The sequence below is a fragment of the Channa argus genome, chromosome 13 (genome assembly GCF_033026475.1).
Source record: "Channa argus isolate prfri chromosome 13, Channa argus male v1.0, whole genome shotgun sequence".
Taxonomy (NCBI): domain Eukaryota; kingdom Metazoa; phylum Chordata; class Actinopteri; order Anabantiformes; family Channidae; genus Channa; species Channa argus.
Window position 1 is genome coordinate 25,233,389 of NC_090209.1, and position 25,789 is coordinate 25,259,177.

At 43.7% G+C, this 25,789-nt stretch overlaps 1 protein-coding gene across 1 annotated transcript in view; it reads right to left on the reverse strand.

The window, feature by feature from the left end:
* Positions 1-8,746: 8,746 nt before the first annotated feature.
* skia (v-ski avian sarcoma viral oncogene homolog a) overlaps positions 8,747-25,789 on the reverse strand; it is a 64,588-nt gene continuing 47,545 nt past the window's right edge. Inside the window, exons 2-7 of the mRNA XM_067527420.1 lie at positions 14,095-14,211; positions 12,995-13,110; positions 12,127-12,428; positions 11,693-12,021; positions 10,346-10,576; positions 8,747-9,151 (exon numbers count right to left, since the gene is read on the reverse strand). Of these exons, the coding sequence (XP_067383521.1) occupies positions 8,963-9,151; positions 10,346-10,576; positions 11,693-12,021; positions 12,127-12,428; positions 12,995-13,110; positions 14,095-14,211 (1,284 nt within the window). The 3' untranslated portion in view covers positions 8,747-8,962. The remainder of the gene's footprint in view (positions 9,152-10,345; positions 10,577-11,692; positions 12,022-12,126; positions 12,429-12,994; positions 13,111-14,094; positions 14,212-25,789) is intronic.

The following is a 25,789-nucleotide window of genomic DNA, read 5'->3' on the forward strand; positions in this document are numbered from 1 at the left end:
GCTGCTGCGTTAGATGGTCGGATGACTGCACTGTGCAACTGACACTGCATTAAGAAATTGTGATAAAAAAAAAAAGTCTTTTACTGGACATTTTATGGACGGGGAAAAATCCATCAAGACTACCAGTGAGGAACACTTTGGAGGCCGTATTCGAGTCTTTGCTTCTCTTTAGCGGGGAGGTGGCAGGGTGTGGGTGAGGGCGGGGGCCAAATCACCAAATTAGCACAGCCTTTTCATTTGACCTTGTGAGCCCGCTGTGCCAATGCCACCCATGAGTAAAAGTATGAGTCATTTACAAGAAGTGTGCTTTCTGTGGTCAGTGAGCAGTTGGTCCCTCAGTGTTAAAGTGACAGCTGGGTGTCAGGCAGCTCAGCTCGGTTCACCTGGTTGAGTTCGCCTGCAGGGCTGCGTGAATGGAAGACATACCACAGGTTTACACCATCTGGCAGGGCTGTGTTTAGAGGCAATTCTGGCTTGTTTAACATCAGATATGATTCAGACATTGGCTCGGATGGATTTGCTGCATTTTGAGAGATTTGACCATAAATCACATCAGACCTTCTCTGCTCCGAATTGCTTCCATATCCAAACTTGGCCTAAATAACGAGCTGCTATGTGGTTTATTATTACAGGAACAAGCACCACAGCTCATTGACCCGACTGTTTCTGTCAGGATTCTTCTCCTTTTCCCTCTATAACCCCCCCCCCCCCCCTCCCCCTCCCCCCCCACAGAGATGACCTCCTGAACTCCATGTTGATCAATTTTTACTGACATTATTTTGCTCAGCAATAATCCAGTGCAGCTGTGTCCCAGTTCTATACCACATACTTACTCCATGCATTTTGCAGGATGCAGTGCTTTCACGGTAGACGTAGAAGCTCTTTTGTCCCTCAGTAAAAGCCTGAGGTGATGCGAGGTGCTCAACGACTTTTTATGATGTTCAAGTTACTCGGAATCAATTTTTAATCAAGAGCAGTCGCTCATTACACGTTAGGAACTGGAAAAGCACTTTGGCTACATGACGGTTATGCTGCCAATATACTTCAGTTCTAAATGCAGGGTCCAGAATTCCATTGTTCGCTGTGTTTGCTTCATGACAAAGACAAACATAAAACTGCGAGAAGCCACGTGTCAGCACGGGCAGCATTAATCAGATGGTTCTCAGCTCCCCCTGTGCTGTAACACACCTACTCTGGTCCATTCAGATCCACGTGTGTGTCGGATGGACTCACACACAGGCCTTAAATCAGTAGCAGTAAAGCTACTAGTCAAGTACCACTCACCTGCTTGTTGGTGAGCTTTTTGACGGTATCACGTGGTCTTCATCAGTAGCCTCTCTGACAAGTTGTCCTGAAATTGGCTTGAAAGTGTATAGATTTAATTTGCCTCCACTGGCTGGATGTGTCCAAGGAAAACTAGTTACGACAGATCAAGACGCTGTGCTAGTTTACTTTTACCTTCTTTTCATGCCGTTCTGTCTCAGCTTGTTCCGTCCGTCCGTCCCCTCTGCAGATGTCGGGCTGGAGCTCCCGTTCTGCATTCAGAGGGATTTATCCTTGGCTGGGTGATGCCAGCTTGTTGGGCCTCTCTCTCTGTGACATCTGGCAGCTGATGAGATGTGATGTGTGGAGCTGCTGAATTGACAGGCAGAGCGTCTGAGATGCTGATCATTTTTGTCAAGCAGAGACGGTAAAATGCTGGAGCGACCCATGAATATTGAACCTGCCTACGGGGAATGACCTGCACCGGCTGATCGCGGCCTTCCTGCAAGTGTGTGTGTGTGTGTGAATATTAAAGAGAGATGAGTGTATTAGCCTGCAGGGAAGAGCCCATTCAGAGGGAGAAAGGGGGAAGGGTCATGTCTGCTGTAGCCTATTTGGTGGAATATTTCAACACATCTCAGTGTATTATACAAATCAGAAGCAAACGTATTGTGTGGGCTACTGAAAGTATCTGGTTATGTTTCTCGCCCATCAGTGTCCATCAGATCAGCTACAGAAAAATGCAGTAGCTGAAATGTTTCCTGATTCATGCGGCGAGTATTAGATATTGGTCCTATGAAAACAGCTAAACAAGTTGTTTTGACCTTTAATCCGATTAGTAGTAATATTACTGGACTTAGTGTGTTTAATGCAGAGATGAAATAACCCAGACTGCATCCATCACAATTTACAGTCCACCTCCTTCTTTATTAAGCTACACACACACTCCCCGTTTAATCAGTCTCACTGTCCAGCTGACTAACAAATGAAGTGGTCTGATCATCTGGCTGCTCATCTTTAGTTTATGTAGCTGAATCTGCGTTGGAAGCCCGAAGGCTAATTTCCATCTGTACAAAAGTTGAAGGTTCTAATGGATTTAGGATCGTTAAGGAGACAATTCCGTCCATTACCTGAACCATACATCCCCTTCAGGGTGACCGGCAACTGGAATCTGCCGCAGCTGTGGGGTAGATGTTACAATGAAAGTCACACAGGTGAGATTGTGCTGAACAAGATATGACGAAACCACGTGTCTCCAAAGGACTTTTTGTATGGGTGGAAAATCCCGTCCCCTCCCTCAGAACATCTTGTGAGCTTGTGTTGACAAACTGTGCAAAAAGAGAGAAAAAGTGATTGTGATTCATCTTGAAAACTTCTTGGATGCATTAAAACTTAACATTGAGAGATCGCGTATCAGTTATTCAATCCACCTAAGCAGGGGGTCTAAGGCCGGGTCATAAACTTCCATGAAAGTTTATGAACCACAGTAACCAGGACGCGTCGGGGGATATTTCACCGCAGAGCGGTTGTGTCGCAGCCAGAAGGTTCTCACTCGAAACCCTGACGCCTGGCTGGGGCCTTTCTTTGTCCAGTGAGGATGTTCTGCACCTACGGGTTTTCCAGTTTCCATAGTCCAAAAACGAGCTGATTTGTCAGTTATGTTGCTCAGCAATGAGATATTATCATTCCTGTACCATTTACCGGCAGGTTGATTGTTGTCCTCTTTTGTTTCAGCCTTGTAGTTTTTGTGGCCAAAAGCAACAAACTTGTTGGTCTGCGTTTAATTTTGTAACCAAGTGTGGTGCATAATTATAAGTTCCCGTGTCCACTGGCAGGTGGAGGTGCTCATGTGACCGCTCTAATTGGGTCAGTCAATAGCCCCGTGTGGTAGTGGCGCTGGTGGTTCAGAGGAGCCGAGAGCTGTCGAACGGCCCGGCCCACGGCGCCTGGAGCCACGTTCACAAGCCACAGACTTGTGACAAGATCATTTGTATCGTACTGGAAGTAGAATGGAACTTTCCTGCAAAGCTTGTAGGTAATTAAGGCTCAGGCTGCTGGTTCAGCTGGTTTTCCTCTCCACTGTCGCCTCGTGCTGCTAAAGGGTTGTTGGCTTTTCTCTGCATTTGTGTGCAGTCAACTCTGTTCTGTAAAGTGCCTCAGGAAGTTATATAAATAAAGCTGAATTAAAATGGAATTGAAGTTTCTACAGTACCACTGGCTCCAGAGAGGGAACCTGAAACTTCAAGTCCAGGTTGGTTCTGCAAACCGGTGAAACACAGTATATGGAAACGGATTTAAAAATAGGCGAAACAGATCTTTGTTGGGTGTAGAACAGCTTGAATCTATTCATCAGTTATTATTATTTTTTTAAATTTATTAAGAATCTACATCTGCAAAGTAACTGGTAACTTCTTCGAGCACTGGACTCTTTTTGTGTTTTACAATTTCAGAGAAAATATCTGAAAAATCAGCTAAAAAAATAAGAAGATATCACCTTTGACTCTATCATTAATCTGTCTTCTGTGTGTGTGTGTGTGTGTGTGTGTGTGTGTGTGTGTGTGTGTGCGCGGCGCAGTAATGAATGTTTACATCAGACGTTGTCAGGCTGAGTGGGCGTTAACTTGGGACCTGGTTCCTCCTCAGTGAAGTGTTTGTCTTTTCCTTTTTACGGAATTCACTGTAATTATGGCCGTTTCTCCAGCAGCTCCCCAAACCAGATCTGTGTACATAAAGCAGATGAGAAGCTGAAACCTGAGGAATGTTTCGTGTTGCTTTGGTGGCTTCTGCACAGCACTGAGTCCACTTTTTAGTTGCATCTACAGCATTTTACGTTAGATTCTGGCATTTAATCCATTTTCTCAGTGTCTTTTTGTGGCAGCTTTCTCTTCATTCTCTCTGTGCTAACATCTGGGATTCGGGGCCCGAAGGACATTTTCGTCTCCTTTGTCTTTTCAGTCCATAAATAACCTGTTCCTCGGTGCCATGTACAGCCTCAATGTTCAAGTTTTCTCTTGACCATAACCAAATGAAACACATGGTTCCAACTTTTATTGTTTGTGATCCCGAGCTGCTCTCTGTGGGTTTGTGCCCCTCTTGAATTAAGCTCAGTAAAGCTGTGTTACAAACTGCAGACATGGACTTGGGGAGACTACAGCGTTTAGTGGAATTGTGGGAGCTGTAGTATCCTGTGTTTTTAGTACTTGAATCGTTGCAGGAATAAGTCAGAGTACGGCTTTGTACATCTGCTGCTTGCAAATCTTCCAGCTTTATGAATTTGCATTTTTATTTAATCCTCCTCTGCTTCAGGTTGTAACGTTTGCCCCATAACTAACAATAATATACAGTATGTGCTGTACTTACAGACACTGTATGTAACTTTTTTTGGTAGAAATATGATCCAGACTCAAAGAACAGCTCTGGCAGCAGTGCACAAGTAGTTGTTCTCAAAGTTTTGGAGCCGGACTCGACCTTCTGACCAATCGTAGCAGAGTGTAGCAGAGCTGGACGAGGGAGCATTGATTTTACGTCTCATGCTGCAGTTTAAGCTCAGTGTTGGGCAGAAGTTCAGCTTTGTGTGCAGTATATTTCCGTGTGATTGTAGTGAAGCTACGTTTGCCACTTTTCTGTACTTAACTGCTGAGAACTACAAACGGAGATGCAAATGTTTAGGTGTCAGTTTATTCCAGAAACTGGATGGATATGAAAAAAAGTTTATTTATGCTTTCTACTTTGTCCGTAGAGACGTAAAATTATCTTCACACAGTGTCGATGACACGACCCCTTCAGTCCCAGTGAGCACTCATCTAATGCATCTGCGCTTCTTTATGCAGAGCTGAAGCCAGAGTCAGACACCGACGCCTGAATGAACCTTCAGGACAGTCAAGCGAGGATCTGACCAAATGGGAGGCAGAAATACTGATTAGAAATAGGTAAAAATAATCTTTATCATGTAAACACAAGGTGTAGTCATATATTTCCCATTTCCTCCTATTTGTTTATGCTGATTTGAATACATGACCACATGATTGTGTTTATTAGATCCACATCACATGCATTTCATGCAGTATTTGTATTTGCATATTGCTATAGTGACACTTACTTACTGGGCTAAGTGAAATGACTACACTAAACCACCATGACATTTGAATCCCTTTCCCACAAAAGGATTTTAACAGATAGGTACTTTATCTATACTTTATTTATTACTACTAATATGACCTGTGCCCTTTTGACTTGCATCACGATTGGCAACAATCTTCTGAGTTTTCTTCTTTCACAACTGTTTGCAGTGATTATCACACCGGCAGAAAAATGAGGAACTGGCTCGTTTAATCTGGACAAACAACTTTATTTCTGGTAATGCATCTATACACTGTACATTCAGTCACTGTAGTATATAAGCATAGCTATTTTCAAACATAATTTCATAAAGTCCTTTACTTTACAATATAGTCCGTGTCGTGAGAGAAAGGGGGGGTGGGGTCGGCGCCGTTGGGGGGGAGGGGGAGGGCGATGAAGAAAGAGGCGTGAAAAGATGAAAAAGCCAAGCTTTGTCTCATACTGTATATGTGGCATTAATAAATGGAAACACTTACATTTACCTCTTACGTAAAAATATTTCTAGAATCGTAAGGTTTATATAGTATTAGCAGCAGCACAGGGCTAAAAAGATACATGGGGGGGGGGCGGGGGGGACAATCTGCAAGGTCGCATAGGTCACACTGTAGGTCTGCTATCTGATACTGAACATACTGTTAAAAATATATGAACTGGTGAAAAAAAGTCATTCGATATAAAGACTCTACAGTAAAAAAAGCAAAGAAATGGATTAACATGTTTATGTAGGGAATATTCTCTTACGCACTGCATTAACTGGTTTTGAAACATCTGTTAAAACACAAATTCCCCCCCCCCCTCAAAAAAAAAAGACAACTATTGTAGAAAAGATTTCTTTTTGAAAAAGGAAAACACCATGTACATATATTTTACAACCTCGTAAATGAAAAACCTATTTACATTTGTAAATTCTTATTCAAATCTTCACACTGGCTAGTATTTGTCTAGAATGATGGACTGTTATTGCTGCCTTACTGTCGATTATTTAGCAAAACGATTCTCCTTTAGAAAACAAGACATTGTTAAACAGCTTTTTGACTTTTTGCGCGGGAGAGGAGCCGGGAGCCAATGTCGTCATTGTCTCCCATCTTTTGTAGAAAACCATGAGTAAAGTAAACTACACATAGGCATATTAATTCTTTCGAGTGTAAAAACAAGTACAAAATGTACCAATTTTGGGTCCGTCAAAGATCAATATCAGTAATGTCGGATAAGAAACGGGCTCTAAACGTAATTCCCTCTTTATTATCCTTGACGTGTCCGTGTCAGGACGAGCCAATAAACTGGGAATAAACAGTTAAGTCTTTATGTACAACCCAAAGTAACAATTCACTGAAACAAGTGGCTTTTCAAGATCCTCTATAAAAATTGTTTGAACATGCATATCATCGATTTCAAATGAAGGAAAAAAAAAAAAAAACAAGCACTCATTCAAAATATATATAAAAAAAACTTGAAGCATCTACCATTTGTTCAATTGTTCTCGGTCTTGAAAAAGAAAAGCAGTTTGTAAACTGGTCGTGTTTAGAAATACTGATTTTTTTTTTATTTATTTTTTTAAAAAAATGACCTGCTGAGTGAAGAGAGGGGCTTTTAATTTGAAACCCACTAACAGGAATTTGATGAGGCCCCTTCCCCATCAGTTTTCCTACTCTGGAAACCTTTCGCCCACGTCCAGGCACTTGAGGTTGTCCAGCATTTCATTTCGATATTTTCATCCGTTTGTTTGTTGCGAGTGTGAAGTTGTTGTTTTTTTTCTAACGAACAACGTATGGTTTGTTGCCTTTTTTCAAAAATTTCTTCTAAATAAGACTAATTGCTGTATATTGCATAACACAATAAAACCCTTAAATGTACAGTATCAATGCCCAATAACTGACTATATGTATGGCAAACTCTCAGATTTCATGCATAAAGAAAATACCAGTTTTCTATTGAAAAAAAGTGAACATAATAGACAAGCAATCAAATATCTCCACATTTAAAACAACATCAACAACCAAAGGAAAATTAGCATTAATACAATGTACATTCTGATTGCATTGTACCCACTGTGTGGTGGCGGATTTACAGCCTCTGCCTTTTTGATTAACAACGGACTTTTTGTTCAGGCTCCTGTAACAACACACAGAAGGTTTGAGTCGAATTTGTCATGAGCAGGTGTTCACGGGACATTTGTTTCAGCTGCGGTACAAAAACGGGAGTGTGTGTGGCCAAAACCTTCCACCAGTTCGAGACTGCATCAGCAAGCGACATGTCGAGCGGTTTTTTAAATTTTCCATTTATTTACAAGACTTTGCCTTATGAAAAAAAAAAAGAAAAAAAAAAAAGAAAAGAACAATATTTATTCAAGATGCATATAATCAACAAAATGCTTACTGGAGTTATATGGTAGCAGTCATGTATAAGATGTGTTCCAAAGTAAGATCGAAGACAATAGTGGAGTATAATGCATTATAACAGTATTTGTTATGACAAAGTGCGATTCATCATTGAAAAGTAAAAAACAAAAAAACAAAAAAACATTTATATTTACAAACCTTAATTTAATTAAAATGAACATTTTGTGGTTCTTGCCCAGGGGACCCCATCCAGCCCACTGTGACGGTCCTGACACGCCGACGAGAAGAGAAGGCCACGCCCACGTCCTCTAGGTTTAAACCCAAATGCACATAAACACAAATACACGACCAGCGTCGGGAGGAAAAGAGGCGCTTTTCCCCTCAGTGGACTGTGACGGCTTCCTGAAAAACCAACAAAACCACGGTGGCAATGTGGAAAGTTCATTAGTTTTTTTTAAAAATTTATTTTCTAATTCATTTGTAGGTTTTGTATTTTCCAATAGCACAAGAAACATAGTCTTTTTGTGTCTTTACATATCGCTATGTAGTCTCTTAAATAGCTTATAATGTCTTCAAAATCCTCTGTCTTCATCACGGTGTTGGACGGTGGTGATGGTGGAGACTTCAGAGGGAACTCTGGGTTAAGTGTGAGCCACGTCAATACAACACATTATAACCGCTGCATAACTAATATAATATGATCATCCTTAAGCATTTATTATTATCACTGTCCAAAAGTCTCAACCTCATTTTTTTTTTTTGTCAGAAAAAAATACAGGCACAACCATATTTTGTGCTATACATCTGTTTTTCTTTCTTTCTTTCTTTCTTTCTTTCTTTTTCTTTCTTCTGATCCAGTTTCCACGTTCGGAAGGTGCCAGTCAGTGCTTGATTACAAAACGTGCCTCCTTGTTGCAGCATTGTACTTTGCTGTTTCTAGTCTTTCTCAAAGGAAACGCTTCAGTCCTCATGTCTTCTTCTGTCTCAGCTAGACGGGCGGGAGTCTTTTGTTGTGTGTGTGTGTGTGTGTGTGTGTGTGTGTGTGTGTGTGTGTGTGTGTGTGTGTGTGTGTGTGTGTTGTGGGGCATGATGGAGTGGTGTGATGTGGCCAACCCAGGACTGCCGGGTGTGTTCGTGGTCCGTGTTGAGCAAATGATGTTAGGGGTGATGGTGGTGGTGGTGGTGGTGGTGGGGGGGGGCAGGGGGGGGGGGGGGGTTGGGCGGTGAGGTCTGTTGTTGGGTTAGTTGCCAGCTGGCGTGTCCTTGGGCCTCCCCTCCTTGTCTACGTGGGCTTTGGGCCACAGTTGCTGCTGTAGCTCCTTCACCACCCTCTCCAGGTGCTCCCTGGCCTCCCGCTCGTGTAGCAGGTCGGCTCGGAGCTGCTCGCGGTCGGCCTCTGCGTGCTGCAGCTTCATCTGAAGATCCTCGATCTGGAAAACACATGGCAGGAAACAGCTGAAGTCACACAGCCAACAGATCTGACTCCAGGACGGTTTGGAACATACGGATCCGCTATGGAAGCCCCTGTGTAAGGTTTCCTAGGCTCGGACTCCATGTTCATAGTTACTATAACTACCAACGTTCTGACTGAAAAACACAGCGGTACCTTTGACTACATACCAACATGGACATGTTAGCCAAAGTATTTTTCACTTTCATGCCACCAGCTCTACAAAGATACGACCGTCTTGTGATGTGTGATGACGTCAATGCTCGCCAAGTATTAACAATAGTGTTTTTCCTATCGCCACTGTTTTTGAGCCATATGACGAAAAAACGCGCTTTGATGTTTGGGTCAGTGCCTTTCATGTAACCTACATTTTGGGCTGTGGCATTCACACACCAGTGGTGCATTGTCCTGCATTGTTAGAGTCCTCTGGTGTGGTTTCCAACCTATTTGGGCAACAAATTATCATCCAATATGTGTGCGTGACAGAAAGGTTACACCGTATAAACCTACACTGTGCAATGATGGAAGTTTTAGCGTCTCCGGAGACGTCAACAAGTTCAGTTTTTACTCGTGTCACTAATTGCAATGTTTGTACGTAGCACGGTGGCTCGTACCAATGACTTCTTGAAACAGGCGGCCTGTACATCGACAGCAAGACGATGCCAAAGGCCTCTAGAAACCTGCCCCGGTCGATGTCCCAGACCCAAGCTGCAGCGACACAAACATCTTGTGTTAATGACAGCCTTCCAAGGACAACTGCAGTCTCTGCAGGGAGGCGCACAGACGCAGCTGGTGAGCATAACCTCCCTCTTGTTTTGTCTAATCTGCATTTCCCATGGCGCTTGAGGGAAGTCAGCATCTTTTCCTGTTTCCTTTCAGTGGGGGACTTATCAAATGTCTGCGCACTTGGAACTACACCCATTTATTTCTGACTGGGGAAGAGGAAATTGCGGGGGTTTTTTCTCGCCTTCTCTTGTGCTGACCTTGACAGTGTTTGAGACGGTGAAACTCGTAGTGAAACACTGTAATTACTCTGAGGGTGTGGACGTAACAGTCTAGACTCTTCGCTGGACCGTTGGGGTCCGTCTACGTGCACAGTTTAAAGTTCCAGCTTATCTTTAAAGATCTAAAACCCATCACGAGCGGCCGTGTGTCCGTGTGCACGCTGACTGACCTGCGCAGAATATTTTGCCCGAAGACGTCCGGCCTCGCAGCCTTTGTCGCAAACCCTCAGCTGTCGGGCCTGCTCCAGCTCCCGCTTCAGACGGATCCGCGACTCATTGGCTTCCTTCATCTTCTTCTCGCTCTCGGCTCGCAGACGTTCGATTTCCTTCCTCAGGTTTCTCTTGGCCTCGGTCGCTTCCCGCAGCTTCTCTTTCTTGGCCACCCGCAAGAACTCCAGCTCCTGGGAAGAAGAGATTCGAGACGTTAGCACCAAAGCGTGGCACTGTCTGGGAGTCGCACTGAAACAGTAAATTAAAAGTTGCTTTTTACATCGCTGGGAAACTTTCATATGGTGCTTGATGCAAACTTTGTGCCTCACAGTTGACAGATCCATCTACGGCTGTTTTACTTGGTTTCTGAGCTGTTGACACCTGACAGCAGTAGGCTTGTTATAGTAGGCAGCCGTGTCCATGTCAGTGTTTACACTGAGCCAAGTCAGGGGTTAGGGTAATGTGTGGGCTGACAGAAGTTAGATTTCCTTCCTTCGGAACACGGACAGTGTGTGTGTTGTGGTTAACACACCCATAGTCTTCTCATGGGAACCTAGCAGTTGTGACAAATCTGTCATCAACATTTCTACAAAAAAAAAAAAAAATGGAGAACAATCCCCATCACACCCTTTAAGGCTTTAAGTAAGAGCTCTGTCAATAGGGTAGTGCAGCTACTCGCAGCAGGAAGCAAACTGCTTTGTTGTTTTAAATTAATACTGCACTTCGTTCGTATTTCCTCTGCACAGCTCCTCCAAACTACGCTGCAAAGTAAAAAAAATGTTGCACTGGACTGGAAAAGCTTTTCTCTGCTGCTCAGGATGCTTTTCTGTGTTTGCTCACCCACACAGACTCCTTCATCGGCATTTTTTTTTGTTCTCTGTCCAAGCCCAAAAATAAAAATGGAAGTCTGGCCTTTTCCTTCGCAGCAACATCCGCTATCATTGTTATCACTTGCCAACTCATGCTAAGTTTTACGGACAGAGATAATGACTTCTAATCCACTTCTGCATTTTGAGGCCGGGGCTCCAGTAGTTTCCTCAGTGTGTCAACTTTGAAAAGTTACACAAACTTTAAGGACGCTTAAGGATTATGTGAGCTGTCATGGGCCACTGGGGCTGGAAAATCCTATTCTCTTGGCCAACAGTGACACTTATGAGTGTGAGGACAGACACTAGATGGCTGTAACATAGGTAACACATATTAAAGTCAGTTCTCTTCCATTGATTTGAAGCTGGCTCTGCACCAAAGCTGATTTCAAGGTTGTCATTTTACACAATAAAGCCAATGTAATATGAGTGAAATCCTACCTGCTGGAGGCTGCGTTTGGCCTGCAGGGCTGAGCCCAGCTTCTCCTCTTGCTTTACCCTCATTTTGACAATCTCATGCAGAAACTTTTCCTTTGACTCTTTGGAGTCGAGACCACTGTCCAGCGCCTGTCTCAGGCTCTCCAGCTCCGACTCCAGCCCCAGCTCTGGTGGGGTCACGGGGGCCGCGGCGAGTACGGCTGCAGGAACGGTGCTCTCGGCCGATGTGACGGTGCAGATGGGCCCTTGGGCACAAGGGGAGCTCAAGTCCTTGGCTGAACTGCTGGACGAGGTGAAAGACGGTGACGACAGGGAGGACATGGATGAAGTGACTGTTGGGAAAGAGCAGAGAGAAGGTAAATGTGGAGCTCACTGGTGTTTGAAATCAGGAATTTGCCTCGTGACAAACACATGCTGGGATTCAGTTTTTTGCTTACATTCATCACGACTCTCCACTTCTATCTCCACCTCGGAGTCTTTGTCTTCCTGTGGCGGCGGCTTGCTGGCAGCGGAGGATGGAGGACAGGTAGCCTCTGGCGCCGGGGGTAGAAGCTCCTCGGTGGCTCTTCTCTTGCGAGGCTTGGAGTTGGCGTTAGCACCCTCACCTGGCGGTTCACCTCCGCTTGGGTGGGAGGTGCTAGGTACTGACGGGGACATGGGACCCACTTTGCCCAGGGGCAGCGGCGTAAGGGCGACGTTGGGGGCCACAGCGTTCTCCAGGCTCTTATAGTTGTAGAAGCTGGGAGGGAAAACAGACGATTTAATTGCCGTCTCCTTGTACTTATGTGCAACAACCCAAATCAAGGTCACTTTATTAAGAAAAGCTCAATTCTGTGTGCAAGTAAACACAACCATTACCACACTGTATAGTCAGATTTGAACAGCCTAAGCCAAACTAGGGTAGAGAAACATTCAAATAAAGTGCCTGCAGCTCTTTCCTCCCACTTTAAAAGAAACTGGGCCAGATCAACTGTGATATGGTGCAGCCTGCACTGGCAGGCCCCTGCCAAGTGGGTGCCCACATTGTGAGTGTGTGTCAAATGTGTGTGAATGGTGGAGTGTGGGAGGCTGTGGTACAGTCAGACTTGACCCCTGTGACACCAGCCCACCCAGACAAGTGAGAGAGCATGTTTGGAGTTCGTCAGATTGAGCTGAACAAAATGGCAGTCGTCTCTCTCAGTGAAACGTTGGCTCAGTGAGCAGACTATTCTTTTTTTTTTTTTTGGCTAATTTCTTTTGAAGTGCTGTTTCAGGAGAGCTCCCTCCATTTTGGATGTGGTTGTCGTTGGTACTGGGGGTCCTCACCTGTCTCTCAGCAGGGCCAGAGGGTGATTGGAGGGCTCCTTGTCACCAGCAGAGATGTGGGGGGACCACGGTCTGAAAGCTGAGGGCCTCTGTCTGGGTTGAATGCAGTTGAGCCCCTGAAAGAAATCACAAGCAATTCAGCAATGAGATTTTGTATTGATAATAAAAACATTTTTTTTTGCATGAAGTTCGAGATCAGTGTCATTTGTATTGCTAATTCAGGATGATGTCCACTACTATGCCTTTCTTTTTTTTTTTTTAAAAATAGATATTTCAGTCCAAATTTATTGACCCAAAAAAGCTTAATTGCAGTGGAAGCCTGGAAAACATCACAAAAGAAGAATCCAAAAGTCTGGTGATGTCCATGGGTACCAGGCCTGATGCAGTTATTAATTAATAATGAATAAGAAGCATTATTCATTTTAGTCTATTTGAAGTCTGTCTGTTCCAATACTTTTGATCACATGAAAAATGTGTGGGTTTAAACAAAAGGTGCTATCTTCAAAGCTGTGTATCAGCTCCAGATGTAAATACCTGGAAAAAAAAAAAAAACCCTGAAATGTTCATCTCTTGTCTCATAGTCATCGTTGAATGTCAAACCCAAATGTTTTCAGTCTACAGAAAAAAACAGAATTGGCCTCGCTGTTCCAATACTTTTGCAGGCGAGTGTATATATTTTTTGTGTTAAAAAACTGCTTTTCATTTGATTAAAAGGCTGTGGATGGACCTGGGTGGGTAAGCGATTGTGCTATAGAGGCCGCTGTGTGACTGGAGAGGGGTCAGTAGGAAGTGATGGAGACTAATTATAACTCCATGGTAGATTTTTTTTTTTTTAGCAAATATCGATCTCAACAGGGAACATCCATCATTATATTGTGGTTATATTCTGTTTCACCGCTCTCTCAAACTTTGCTCCATCTCTGTAAGTGAATCCATGAGGCTTGTGGCATCTACAGTTACCCCCCTCTGTAGCACAACTTGCCAAATCTAAATTTAAGCACCATCCTCATCTGAAAACGTCTGTATAATATTACGTGACATCTCGTCTTGTGCGTCATTATCATCTTTAACATCGCCTTCCTCGCCTTAGCAACACTAACCTTATTGGAGGAGGACAGGGACCGTAGCCAGTCGTGCTGCTTCTCTTTGTCAGCCAGTGGGGACTGCGATGTGAAGTCTTCATGTTTGGACTTTTTGAGCGGGATGGGATCCGATGCCTGGAAGAAACGGGAGACGCTCGGTTTTTAATTCTGTAAAATGCACAACAGCATGAATATGCAAGGACGACCTGGCTGTGCTCATGTGAATCCGACATCCGGACGACTTTCAGTACTTCACACAAAAAACATCTGAATGCGTAAACACATGCAGGTGGATTATTTTCCCCACATGATGTGAAAGCATCACAAGTTGCCCATTTGGCATCTGGCTACGGGCTGCGACACTAAAATGTCAGCGAACTGAAAAGGCAACCGAATGTGTCAGACAGACCAATAACTGTGTGTGTGTGTGTGTGTGTGTGTGTCTTTCTATAGATGGAGAAATTGCTTCAGGGTTACTGAGTCGCACGCACACACACACAAGCTATGTGTGACACACTTGTCACACAAAAACTCCAACATAGTGTCGCTAGGTGTGTTTGCAGCCAGAGAGGTGACTGGGACAGTGTGTATCTATGTTTGTGTGCATAGTGTGTGCATCTGTCTGTCAGACCACAGATACACCCATGCAGACAGACAAGCAGGGGTTTGTTCCCCCACCCCTGTTGTGCTGGCTTTGTGGCTATGACCTCAGCCTCTCCAAGCTGTGGCTGTCACTAGCTGCCACACACACCAACACACAAACACCCACACCGTACTGATTTGAACAGACTGCATGTTGATTTCCAAAAAGTCCACGACCCACTTAACCCATTTTTAATGCCACTTGCCTTTTAGTTAGGATGTTACAAACTTAATAGAAAACTAAATACACAAACGATGACCTTTAAATAAAGTTTAATTTAGAGATTATACGACAGACACATCGTTGGTGCCCTTCCACTGACAGGATGAACCAACGGTCTCGTCGAAATAAAAAATAATAACAAAAATAAATACAGAATTTAAGTATAAAAATATTTTTATTTTTGTATTTATTACTTTTGTCAATGTTAACATCAATGTCTACATGTATTGTGGATTTTATGTGGGATTAAAATTCTAATATTTAGCTTTAAAATTGCAAAAGGCTTAGACTTTAGAAACATGCTGCGATGTAAATAATAATTGGGTTAAATGCAAAATACCATCTTGGAAAATATATATTTGGAAATAGCTCGCAGCGATTAAGCACCACTCAGCAGCAATAACACATGTAGAGCAGGATTATTCTCACTAATACCTGAAATGAATCAACCTCCTACGGCCGATACTGTTTAGTTGTGGAATTATCATATATGTTCTGTGTTTTTGATTCGAGGTCATGTGTTGCAGTGGGGGTCACACAGATGCGATGTAGATCTGCGTTGGCTTTATTAATGCTACAGTATTTCTTGGGGGTATACATCTCCTCATATCGCTCTCCCGCTCTCTGTCTCTGTCTCCGTCTCTGAGGATGTCCCTCAGGAATCCATGCTGTTCTGCCAGAAAACTGTTGCAGTGTGCAGGAGGGGGCAGGACATGGCGTCATACACCCCCCACCCCCTGCGTGGTGCCAACAGGTGGTCATTTGTAATGGGCTCACATTCTCTCTGTCTCCCTCTCGCTGCCTCTCTCGACCACGTTGGCAGTGTGTCATGCTCTGCCACATGTCTGCGTAATCCGAGCTGCCCTCACAGGAAAGCAGCATGGCTAGACCAACAAATACCGCTGAGGTCTTCCGTCACGACAGCTGTCCTTGATCCACCTGCCCCCAATGTACCATGCTGAGACTTTCAATGACTTATCTCCACAACATTAGCATGTCTGAAGAACCAAGCGTGTTCTCGTACTTCTGGTCTCTTAGTAAGTGTGAGACCTGCAAGTCCTTCTAATGGAGGAATCAAATGTATGGATTTATATTTAGACATTTTCAAAATAAGGCTGACACATGGCCCTATCTGATGAGATACCTGTGAAATCCAAGTGTCCACCACTTTTTGATGATTAGGGCCATTATTAAAAACTCAGTTCTGACAATTCTGACTTTTAAGCAGGAATTCTGATATTTGTAAAGGTGTCTACACTGAGATATTAATAAAAACATCTAACTATTTTGCCCTAAGTTCTAAAGAATGTTTAAAATAAACACTATTTGACAATAATTGGGCCTTTGTTTGCTATTTTATGCATCAAACGCGTTCTTATTTTATATTTTCTTGTGGGAAAATTGTTTCACACTTCTCTAAAAAGAGTAAGGCATATTGGCGATGTGTTGTGGTCTTGCATCACTTGATGCATTTGTCAACTCTCTAAAGACAAGACAATATCATGCTACAGAGACCAGGGTGTTCAGATCAGCGTAGTGCAGAAAAAGGACTATAACAAATATTAATGAGCTGACACGAAGCCAAGCCACTTTTACAAACACAAATTTATGAAACTGAATTGTGAACAGAGCACCTACATTTCTGTTATTACTCTAAAGATAAATGATTACGATACTGTAATAACTGCAGACACTACAATGGCACAGAGAGGCCTGGCTGTATTTGGGTTATCTAAAGGGATATGTCCTATATAACTGGGTAGCAAAGCAGGGCTAGAGGCAAGAGGGTAGCGCCTGCAGTTCAGCCCAGAGAGTGGCTGATCTCAAACACACACACACACACACACACTGCTGCTTTGGGACAAAATCTCTGCGCCACGTGCCAGACTTCGTCTCGTGGATTAACCGTTGCCAGCGCCACAGCGCTCCATCAGGGCGAGATCCGACCCTGGTAATCTTGGGCACAGGGCGATATAGTGGGGTCAATAGTTGGCAGCTGAACTAATGGGGAGATTGTTAAACAGTGAGCAGGACTGTGGATTCCTGTCTTTAAAATAAAGAGGGCTGCTGAACTCTGTGGGACTGGTTCCAATGATTCTTTGGGTTTCCAGTGCAAAAAAGAAAAGTGTTATTTCCCTAAAGTTTGATTCACAAACTAAATTACATGTGCAACTTTCCATTGTCTGCCACCTTTTCATGGCTCGGTCCAGACATCACTTCCCCTAATCCAGCTCCTTGTGAGGAATCCTGAGATGTTTCCAGGCCAGATGGCATATGTAGTACCTCCACCTGTGTACCCCAGCATCTCTTTGCCCGTTGGACATGCTCGGAAACACCCAGGGGACATTCTGACGAGACGTTGGTGCCCTTTAACATGAAGATGCTGAGTGATAAGAGTGATAACACTCACTGATGTCGGACCTGTTACCCTGTCTGAGTCCCTACCCACAGCTCAGGACTGATGAAGAAGGTTGGAACATAGACACAACTGTCCTGTGTTTATGTAATGCTCCAATTTCAACGATCCCAAAACACTTAAAATCAGGACTTAAGAGTCTAAACCATCAACAACTGTCCTCTTAAATAAAAAAAAAAAAAAAGAATCAGCCCGAGTGAGTGACAGCAACTTACGCAGCTCATTGACAAGACGTAAAAATGCGTGCATGTGCATCCATGCACTTTGCAGCTCTTTATAATCCACTGTGGATTACGCAGCACAGACAGGATGTCACACCTCTCTATCACTACGCACCAGCTTTATACGAATATCTGATTTTTTTAAATTAAACTAAGATATCATTCTGTATTTATTAACTGTGTGTTAAGACCAGTGTAATACTTCACGTTTTTTGGCACATTGTTACCTTAAGCAATTGCATAAAAAAATATCAGTATTGGACCCGTCTGTCAAATGCTGGTTTACAGCCTCTTACTCCACACATGGCAACTTGGAATATCCCCTGCATGAGAAACTCACAAAGACTCAAGTCATGGGGCAGCATATGTGGAAATACTGAGAGTGGCAGGCTCATCTCAGCTGCTGTGGGAGGGGGGGAGGGGGGGAGGCGGGGGGCATGCAGAGGCTCATATGTGAGCACGTGTCTGGGCAAGTGGCTGTGGGTGTCTGTTAGTATTGTGTTTGTGTGTGTGTGGGAGAGACAGGATGGGTGGGGTGATAACAGTCTTCACGGTTGAAGACTGTGCCTTTTGAAAACCCTAACTTTCAGAACACTTCCTCTGTCTGCAGGGCATTTGTGTTTGTCATAGTAGTGAGACAGAAATACTATGAATAGCATTTCTGAACAATAAACAGTAAAGGATTTCTCAACCGTTTCCCTGCTCGAAATCTCTCTTTTCGGACTCGAATTGTCAAAGGTTCTTTGTGTTTGAGTGGCTAACACCTCTGCAGTGGATGTTTATGAAGGGGGAGAAAGTGAATTTCTAAAAAATTTCTCCCGAGTCTTTTATTTTGAGACATACAAGTAAAAGTGCATTAGACCACAAAGCCCTGATTCAGAGGATATTTCCACAACAACTCCCATTTCTAGAGGAAGCTGCAGATGCATGTAGTTTAGAGAAAACTTACATAACTTTTACAGTAGAAAGACAACTGGGGAAGTGAAACCTCTGATAAAAAAGTTTGCTGCATTTTCACTTAGTTGACCTTTCAGCAAGTTAAAGTTTCCTCATTAAGATGTGGACTTTCTCCAGTGCTCCTGAAGACCCCTAGTGGCCCCACTTAGGGGAAGCACTGCTATAACAGAATTGTTGATGGAATGCATGAAATGTTCCAAATCAGCTGTACTTTTTGGAGACACAATGGACTCTTTATTCGGTTGTACTTTCTTTTTTTAAACAAATCAGAAGGGTTGTTTCAGTTAGCTGGTAATCTGAGTAAGCAAAGGTCAGAGTGGGCTACAAATGAGTCGTCGGGAGAGAGTTCATGGAGGGGTTTTGTACAGTTGATCAAGCTCCAACCAAGTAGAAAATGGAGTTTGGGCCAACAAAAAAAAAATAATAATAATGAAGATTTCTCGCACTTTGTCGGTAAAGACGCAGTGAAAGTTGGCCAACGTAGGCCCAACACCCCCAGAAAGTCAACACATCTACAGTACAATAAGTTCTCCTTAATAAGCATTCTCAGCAGTCAAGGAAAACAAACATTTGGACCAAAGGTTGTACTTGTTAGACTCTGGTGGAAGGATGCCAGAGAGGCCTGGGAGGGAGCCTATGGTTTGCAGAAAAATACCCCAGGCTGAGGTGAAACTTGTCTTGGGAAAATTTCGATGTGAGAACTGCACAGAAAACCTTGCGGTGTTGAAAACAGGAGTGTCGCCAAAAAAATAAGGACACAAAATCCTACCAGCTTTCAGCGGAGCTTAGCTTGTGACAGGCAGCGTTATGAGGCAACACATAATCTGCTTCTTGACACAATCTGTCACTTTCATCTATCTAGCCTCTACTCCCTGTGCACCATCACCCGCCCGCCTCGTTATTTTTTTTTTTTCTGCCACTCCCCTCCTCTCGCTGTCTACCCCAAACCCTCCACCCGACTCTACTCGTCTATCTGTCTGAGTGCATTTCCTGTGTCATAGATTACAGGATGTCCTCTACAAACATGCAAGATTCCAGTCACAGAGAAAGAAAGCAAGCAAGCAAGAAGTTAAATAGAAAACTTCAGCAAGGGCGGGTAAACAAAGTGTCCGGGGCCTGAAAGAGCTCACAGAAAACATCTCACCGAACGAGATGGCTTTCGTCAACCGAACCCCTAATTACTGCCAAGAGATGTAAAGTCAATTCATGACATCAAGTAACTCCAGCCTACATGTCAGCCATCAACACTAAAGCGTCAGCTTTCAATAATACCCAGTGGCAGAGTAAGTATAGAGATTGTGGGTACGGTTGGTCCTTAAGCCGGAAATCATATTCTTTGATCACAATATAAGACTAGTGTCAATACTGTATAGCCGTAGGAGACAAAAAGCCTATAGTGGCACGGTGCAAAACAGGTTACCTTACCCATCTCTCCAGATTAGGCCAAGATGAAAGGTCAAACAACCTGTTCTGCTTACTCAGGAGGGTGAACGGAGCCCCACCCTACAAGTGACTTGACTTTGGTCTGCCTGGCCCCAGACCTATAGTTTTGCAAAAGGGAGGGGCCCTTCCTGGTGTCAAAGTGAGAGCCGAGCTCACCTCATTCTGTAAATGTGCCTTAGCCGCAAAAAAACCCCACATATGCTGGGAAACAAACAGGTGCCAGACAACATGTTGTGCTACTGTTTATGCAAAAAAAAAAAAAAAAAAAAAAAAAAACCTGACCAAGGACACTGAGGTTCGAGGCTGAATTCATTAGCGGTTATAGCCTCGCTGCAAACAAACAGGCTGCATGTATCACTTTTGTTTACCCCGGACTGGGTTGGAAAGGTGAGCTGTGTTGTCTAGAGAATAGACTTGGTGCCACCTGTCTATGCTAATTCCTCACTCACAATGACACTTACTTCTCTCCTTGTAATTTTGAGTGTACAGTTCAACGTCGCGATGCACATGCAGGATGAAAACACCGCGAGCGCTGCGCCTGCTCGCTCGAGTGAGATTCCTCGACTGTGTGTTTGTGGGTTACACACACGCGTAGAGCTCCAATTTTGGCAACTAGTTCATCCCACCATCATCTCCTTGGCTGAGGAGTCACACAGAACAATGGGGCCTCTGTCTCACATGAAGCAAACAGCACAAACACTTTGCATATTACAGTTAAACTATTGCAGCACTGAACTGCACAGGACCAAATTAATGATATTATACAAAAGTCTGTGGTTCTCGGTCGTGCTGAGGCACAGTTTCGACTTCAAGATGAACTGGTTTGCTGACTATGGTGGAAATTAACTCATGTAATATTCACTTTGAAATAGCAGGGAGTAATTTTCTTCTGTGCTCAGCATATAAGTAACTGTATTTATTCACTACAAGTTTGGAAATATAACGAGCAAGCATTAACTTGTTGAGCTTAGTTGAAAATAGTTAAACAGCCTGTAGAGCTCAAAGGGAAAAACACCAGACTGCGTGTGTGTGTGTGTGTGTGCAGACAAACGGCAAATACTCAGACGATCAGGTAGCTGTACGCAGAGAGGAGGCCCCAGCAGTACCTGCCTGTACCACCTCTCCTCACTTAACCCAGTCATTTATCTTATTTGCAGAGGAGCTTCACCTACATTTCCCTGCTATTTTAAAAGGAAAACAAAAAGACACTTTGTTGCTATAGTCTCGGTCAAAAACAGCACATATTAATACTGCTGCTCTTTACTAAATATTCTAGCTCTCCCGTTACCTCCCAGCGTTTTCCTGGAGGGACAGTATAATGCTAGAAAACTGACATTTCAACTTCTCTTTATTTCAACATTTACATCTGAGAATTTATTTATTTTTTCCCAGAAAGTTGAACGGCAGAGGGCCTGATGCTTCCAGGAAGAGTCCAGAGAGGCTTGCAGACAAAACAGAGAAGAAGCATCCCAGAGCTGCTGTCACCAGCCAGGCCGAAGGTTAAACACGTGCAGCAACGTATAATAACAGCTGCCAGAAAATCTAACCCTTCAATGTGTTATAATGTGTGTCTAGCTAAGTCAAAGGATACAAATAAGGTGCTGGGACATTTTCAAATCCCAGCCTATGCACCACGTGTTTCCTTAAATGAGATGCTCAGGTCCCTGAATGCGCCACGTGCGGCTGCCCACTGTTCATACAGTGATGCTTAGGGTGAATTTGTATTTATATATTTGTATTTATTTTTTACAAGGATTATTTGTTCTAACTTATTCTATTGTGTAGTATTTAGTTTTAATTGACATTTATATGGCAATTACAACCAAAAAATTTCTTGTGTTGCTCAAAAACGAACATTTTAGCGCGTGAACTATCGTCCTCTTGCCACCGTGGCTGAAAGATTTTCTGGGGGGGAATCACTTCAGACGACAGGTGTGTATTGGAGCTTAAATGATAAATCTGATCATTTTCTACACTAAACACACACTAGCAAGAAATTGCCTTTTTTCATGAGCCACAGATCTTCATTGCTTCAAAAAAAAAATCTATTGCCAACAACAGCCAGGAGGCAACAGCACAGTTGTGTTGCTGGAGTTTTTTGGACAATAATGGAGATCTGTTACACAGACGAATAACTAATCCAGGTTGCAGAATGGGCTTGTTAACATGTTAATATTAACTACTGACTAAATTTGGGGGCATTGTAGATTAACAATCGTATTTGCCACAGAAGGTTAAATGCGATGTTTGATTGGTTTAGCCGCAACCACCACGTCTGCTTGGCGCAGAACTAGGCACTGCTACACAATGCATAAGGAGGGTGAAAAACAAGAGGAGGAAACGAAAGAAAAAAGGGAAGAAAAAAGTCAACACAGGGTGAAAAAAAAAAAAAAAAAAAAGGACAAAAATTAGAGAACAAACTGTTTGTGGCAAAGTGTCAAGTCTGAACAGAGAGCAACTGTCAGAAACATACACAGTGTTTCTTCGATAAAAGTGCTGCTTGTCCAAAAGGGCTCAGAGCCCTGTTTTTGTCTATCTGATGGGTCTGAGAAGGTGCCATTACATACAAGGTTTTCAGAATTTTCACAACCTAAAGTGTCACATGACAGCGGTAATATTCAGGGGGAAAAAAAGAGAAGGCTGTAAGTCCAAATAATGAGAGGGAGGGCAGCGAATGACTCCTCTTGTACCGCAGGCCGTTCCACAGCTGCCTGGAGGCCATGCACAACAGCTTCAAATTCATACAGAGAGAGAGAGAGAGAGAGAGAGAAAGAGAAGGAAAGGGAAGAGATTGGGAGGTTTGGGAAGGGAGTAGGGTCTCCATTTCCTCTCGCCAGATTTGCTTTGGCAACCTTTTCCGTGGGAATGGTTAGAGACTCGCTCTCCTCAGCCGGAGAGAGCCAGGGATCGGCCCACCACGGAGAAGCGAAGCTGAAAAATCTAAGATGGAGATGGGGGTAAGTAAATACAGCTGGGTTTTCCATAGCTTTTCCCTTTCCCTCCCTGTTTAGGCTTTGGCTGTTTTTAGACGGATCAAATGCTAACGCTAACATGCTAGTAGGACAGGATCCACGGACACAAAGTGTCATTATCGCAAAGGGACATTAGCTTGGCACACAGCATCCAACATTTACATGTATTCTCATTAAAAACTGCCATCACACATAATATACAGCTCATCACATTTGATATTTAAAGGCAATAACAGCAAATTAGAAAACAAACAAACAAAAAAAAAAGACGCTTATGAAGCATGTTTATGCCTGCAGCTCTGCTTTTAGACCAGACCAGACCAACCACAGGAAAAGAATTTAATGCCCTGTTTATGTTCTGAGACAACAAATGTTTGAGAGCCATCTAAAAGCAGAATAATTCAATTTGCTCAGTTTTAAGTTTGTTCTAATCCCTGCTTTAACGCTAATGGACATTTCCATTGATCCGGGCGTGTGACTGTGAGTGCATGCACTTCAGACCGTGTGTCCAATCCCATATAAAGACGTCTAAATGCTTAGTAGTTTAAATATTAGGAGACAGCCTAAATCCTTAAAAGAATTTCCTGTACTGACGAACATGTGTACACGCTGAACACGCGCGTAGTTCAGCTTTTACATCTCATGCAGTTCTAGCGCTCAACTACTTTCATAATTCAGGTTGATTGACAAAGGCTGTAATGAGCCAGAATTGTCTGGCATCCCAACGGTGGAATAGCAAAGCAGGGAAGAAAATTCTTGCATTTACAGCCCTCGTAAACGTTGCTTGGATGGAAGAAGGTTGTAGGGTGGTCTGAGTGTGCAGGAATCTGCTGATGGCTCATTTACTTCCATGGGTTCAAAAAGCTGCTCCGTTTTAAAGGAGGCCACATTTGAAATGTGGGTAATGAGGGGAGGGGCCTGTCTGTGTTTGTGCTGGACTGGGGAATGCAGGGCATAGGGTATATTTCTGCTCTGAGTGCAACGCGCCCTAAGGTGGAGGTTGCTTGTGGAAGGGTTAAGTCACAAGGATGAGCAAATACACGAATAGCACTGTGTGTGTGTGTCTGGACATGGTTGCTGCTGCCAGCTGGCTTGGACACTTGGAGATGGCAAACACGCACACACATACACACAATCTAGCAGTTTGATGTCCTCTGTATTACTTACGGGGCACCGGAAGGCCAGCAGGCATTTCAGGTAACCCAGTCCTGACACATGCCGTAACATGTGACAACCCAGTCGAGAACGCAGTGCAAACATGCACCCACACACACACATACATGTGCATGTTTGCACTCTTGTTCGGAGGCGCACCAATGTACGCACGTGCACGCACAAATGCAAACACACCGAGAAAAGCAAACCCACCCATTCCTACAATTCTAAGGAGCTCACAGTGAATGAAGCTGGAGATGGGCCCCAACCCATCATGACAAATCACATCCCAACACCTACAGCAACCTCTCAACACTTCTTAACTGCACTGAGATGGACACCCCCCAAACAAAACAGATGAGTGGGTTGCTTCCAGACACCCTCCTGCCCCAATTTATTTGAACACACATTCTCTTCCAGCACAAAGTCTCCACCCTTCTCACAGGATGTTAACAGGTTTAGATTCCGAGGAATTATGGCAGGTTCCCTGGAATTGTGGTAGAGCTGGTGACACTGTGCATGTGCCACCAGCTCTACCCGTTGACATTTGTCGCCTTTGGTTGGCGGAAAGCTCCCGGTAGACTTCCTAAAATGGGACACGGTCTCATGTTGTGAGTGCATCATGCAGCAGTTTGCTGTGTGTGGATTCCCCTCCAAAAAGGAGGATGTGGGAAGGGGGAGTTAAGTGAGGCTAGGGGCTTCCAGTCAAATCCCCTCTCATCTTGGAGGCATCATTACGCTTGCTAAAGCTTCATCCCTGGAGCTCTCCACTACAAGGGAACAGCACAGACCACCAATAACAGTCTTAACCTTTTCCTTGCCCTCTGTGCCTGTGTCTTACTGTCACCTATAGCTGGAGGGAGGGTGGGGGTCGCTAAGACGATGCCTCATGGGAGACTCTGAAAGCTGCTACTATTACAGACACTGTCGCTGACCTAGAGTAAGAGACAGTGCTTTCCCGTACACAAAACGTGTGGTTCACGGCCTCATTCAGCTGCAAAGGCTCTTAAATAATAAAAACTTCAACCTAAATTCTATTATAGGCTTTTATTATAGAACATTGAGTGATGCATGAGTAAAGAAAGAGCACTACTAGTGTCGTGGATCTTGTGGTGAAGAGATGTCCGACAAGTACAAGCAACAGGCTCTGTGTATCTGGAAGCCTTTAAATCAGAGATAATAATTTTACAGTAACAGTCTCTTGGAAATGAATTGCGGACAACGGGAACCATGCGAGTTTCCTTCTCATTCAAACTGATTTAAAGTTGTGGCATGTTGTAGCAATGTGTTTGACTTCATTTGCACGCCCTGTGACTATGCATGTGCACACGTTGATATGATGCTCAAATGATGCATTATGGAGGTCATCCACAACACGGTATATAGAGTAAATCAGATTGTGGCCTGGTCTTCATTCTACTTCACTTAATGCTTCCACTGTACAGCTGTAACGTAAATAAACACACTCACAAGATGATATTCCACAGATGGAGTGGTGCACTGTGACTCAGTGGCTGTAAATGAGTTGTTGAAAACGTAAACAAGCCTCCAGCACTGGGGACCAGTGAAGGTGTGAGGATGGTTTAGAGAATAATGGAAGGTGTGAATTTAACAATAAGGGAGTTACAATCGCATCCAACTCCTGTCCACAGCACCTGCAGTAGTGGTGAGCCACAGTAAACAA